We start from the raw sequence: 1,397 nt of genomic DNA, 5'->3' as shown, positions 1-1,397 counted from the left end.
ATACATACCAAATAAGTACTTTTAGATCTATACTAACTAGAAATAGAAGGGATTTGCGTTAACCCTACTTATATCCATCAGAGTGAGTTGGGATGATTCTAGTATACATACCAAATAAGTACTTTTAGATCTATACTAACTAGAAATAGAAAAGACTTGTGTTAACCCTACTTATATCCATCAGAGTGAGTTGGGATGATTCTAGTATACATACCAAATAAGTACTTTTAGATCTATACTAACTAGAAATAGAAAAGACTTGCGTTAACCCTACTTATATCCATCAGAGTGAGTTGGGATGATTCTAGCATACATACCAAATAAGTACTTTTAGATCTATACTAACTAGAAATAGAAGGGATTTGTGTTAACCCTACTTATATCCATCAAAGTGAGTTGGGATGATTCTAGCATACATACCAAATACGGACTTTTAGATCTATACCTGGATTAGTTTGCTACTGGATGAAATAGAGTGTTGACACGAAATACATAAAGAAACAAATGAAATTTAAAAGTTGTTATAGATGTTACTGACACAGCCCTTGGCTTATATTTAGGAATATGTACGTCAATAACCAGTAAATCTAATGACTACTTATAACCGAAATATTTACTGATAAAATAATTATGCAAACAACGGCGATCATGCTGGACTAACGAGTAATATCTAAAATACAATAGCCAGTAAATTTTATTATTTATATTCAGTTGCAGTTTCTATTTATAGAAATCATTATGCATGTAAATGAGAAATCACAGCACTAATATAGTAAAATATGTATATATATCAGAATTACATTTTACTGCAAGTTTTATTGATGTCACAATAGGTTGTTTTAAAGCAGGATTTTCAGACCGACATGAAAACGTCTTCCCATCATGCTCTCGGCTTGGTTTAAATGTCCACGTAAGGGCAGCGTTGGCTCTCTTATTATCGCCTAACTGTTGTGTGGTAAATTCTATACCCTGAGCGACCACGTTACCTTCTCCATCCAGCCAGGCCAACTGGGGAAAAAATGTTCCAAGAGAGTTGGTTATAAAAGTAAAATATCAATAAAAAAGGAACTGTTTTACTTTTTTTATGTAAAATTTGTTATATTTTACTGTTTTATATGATAGATACACAAATATTTCACTGTTTTATATGATAGATGCACAACTATTTCACTGTTTTATGTGATAGATACACAAATATTTCACTGTTTTATATGATAGATGCACAACTATTTCACTGTTTTATATGATAGATACACAACTATTTTACTGTTTTATATGATAGATACACAACTATTTTACTGTTTTATATGATAGATACACAACTATTTTACTGTTTTATATGATAGATACACAACTATTTTACTGTTTTATATGATAGATACACAACTATTTTACTG

General features: G+C 30.5%; 1 protein-coding gene across 3 annotated transcripts in view; it reads right to left on the bottom strand.

Annotated features, from left to right (window-relative positions):
- LOC106457955 (irregular chiasm C-roughest protein-like) overlaps positions 1 to 1,397 on the bottom strand; it is a 66,391-nt gene that overhangs the window by 15,588 nt on the left and 49,406 nt on the right. For all 3 annotated transcript variants that reach the window (XM_022384046.1, XM_022384044.1, XM_022384045.1), the window contains exon 7: positions 801 to 1,008. In XM_022384046.1, the coding sequence (XP_022239754.1) occupies positions 801 to 1,008 (208 nt within the window). The remainder of the gene's footprint in view (positions 1 to 800; positions 1,009 to 1,397) is intronic.

Source organism: Limulus polyphemus, unplaced genomic scaffold, assembly GCF_000517525.1.
Source record: "Limulus polyphemus unplaced genomic scaffold, Limulus_polyphemus-2.1.2 Scaffold396, whole genome shotgun sequence".
Taxonomy (NCBI): Eukaryota; Metazoa; Arthropoda; class Merostomata; order Xiphosura; family Limulidae; genus Limulus; species Limulus polyphemus.
The sequence above is the reverse complement of the archived record's forward strand: the minus strand, read 5'-3'. Positions and strand labels throughout refer to the sequence as shown.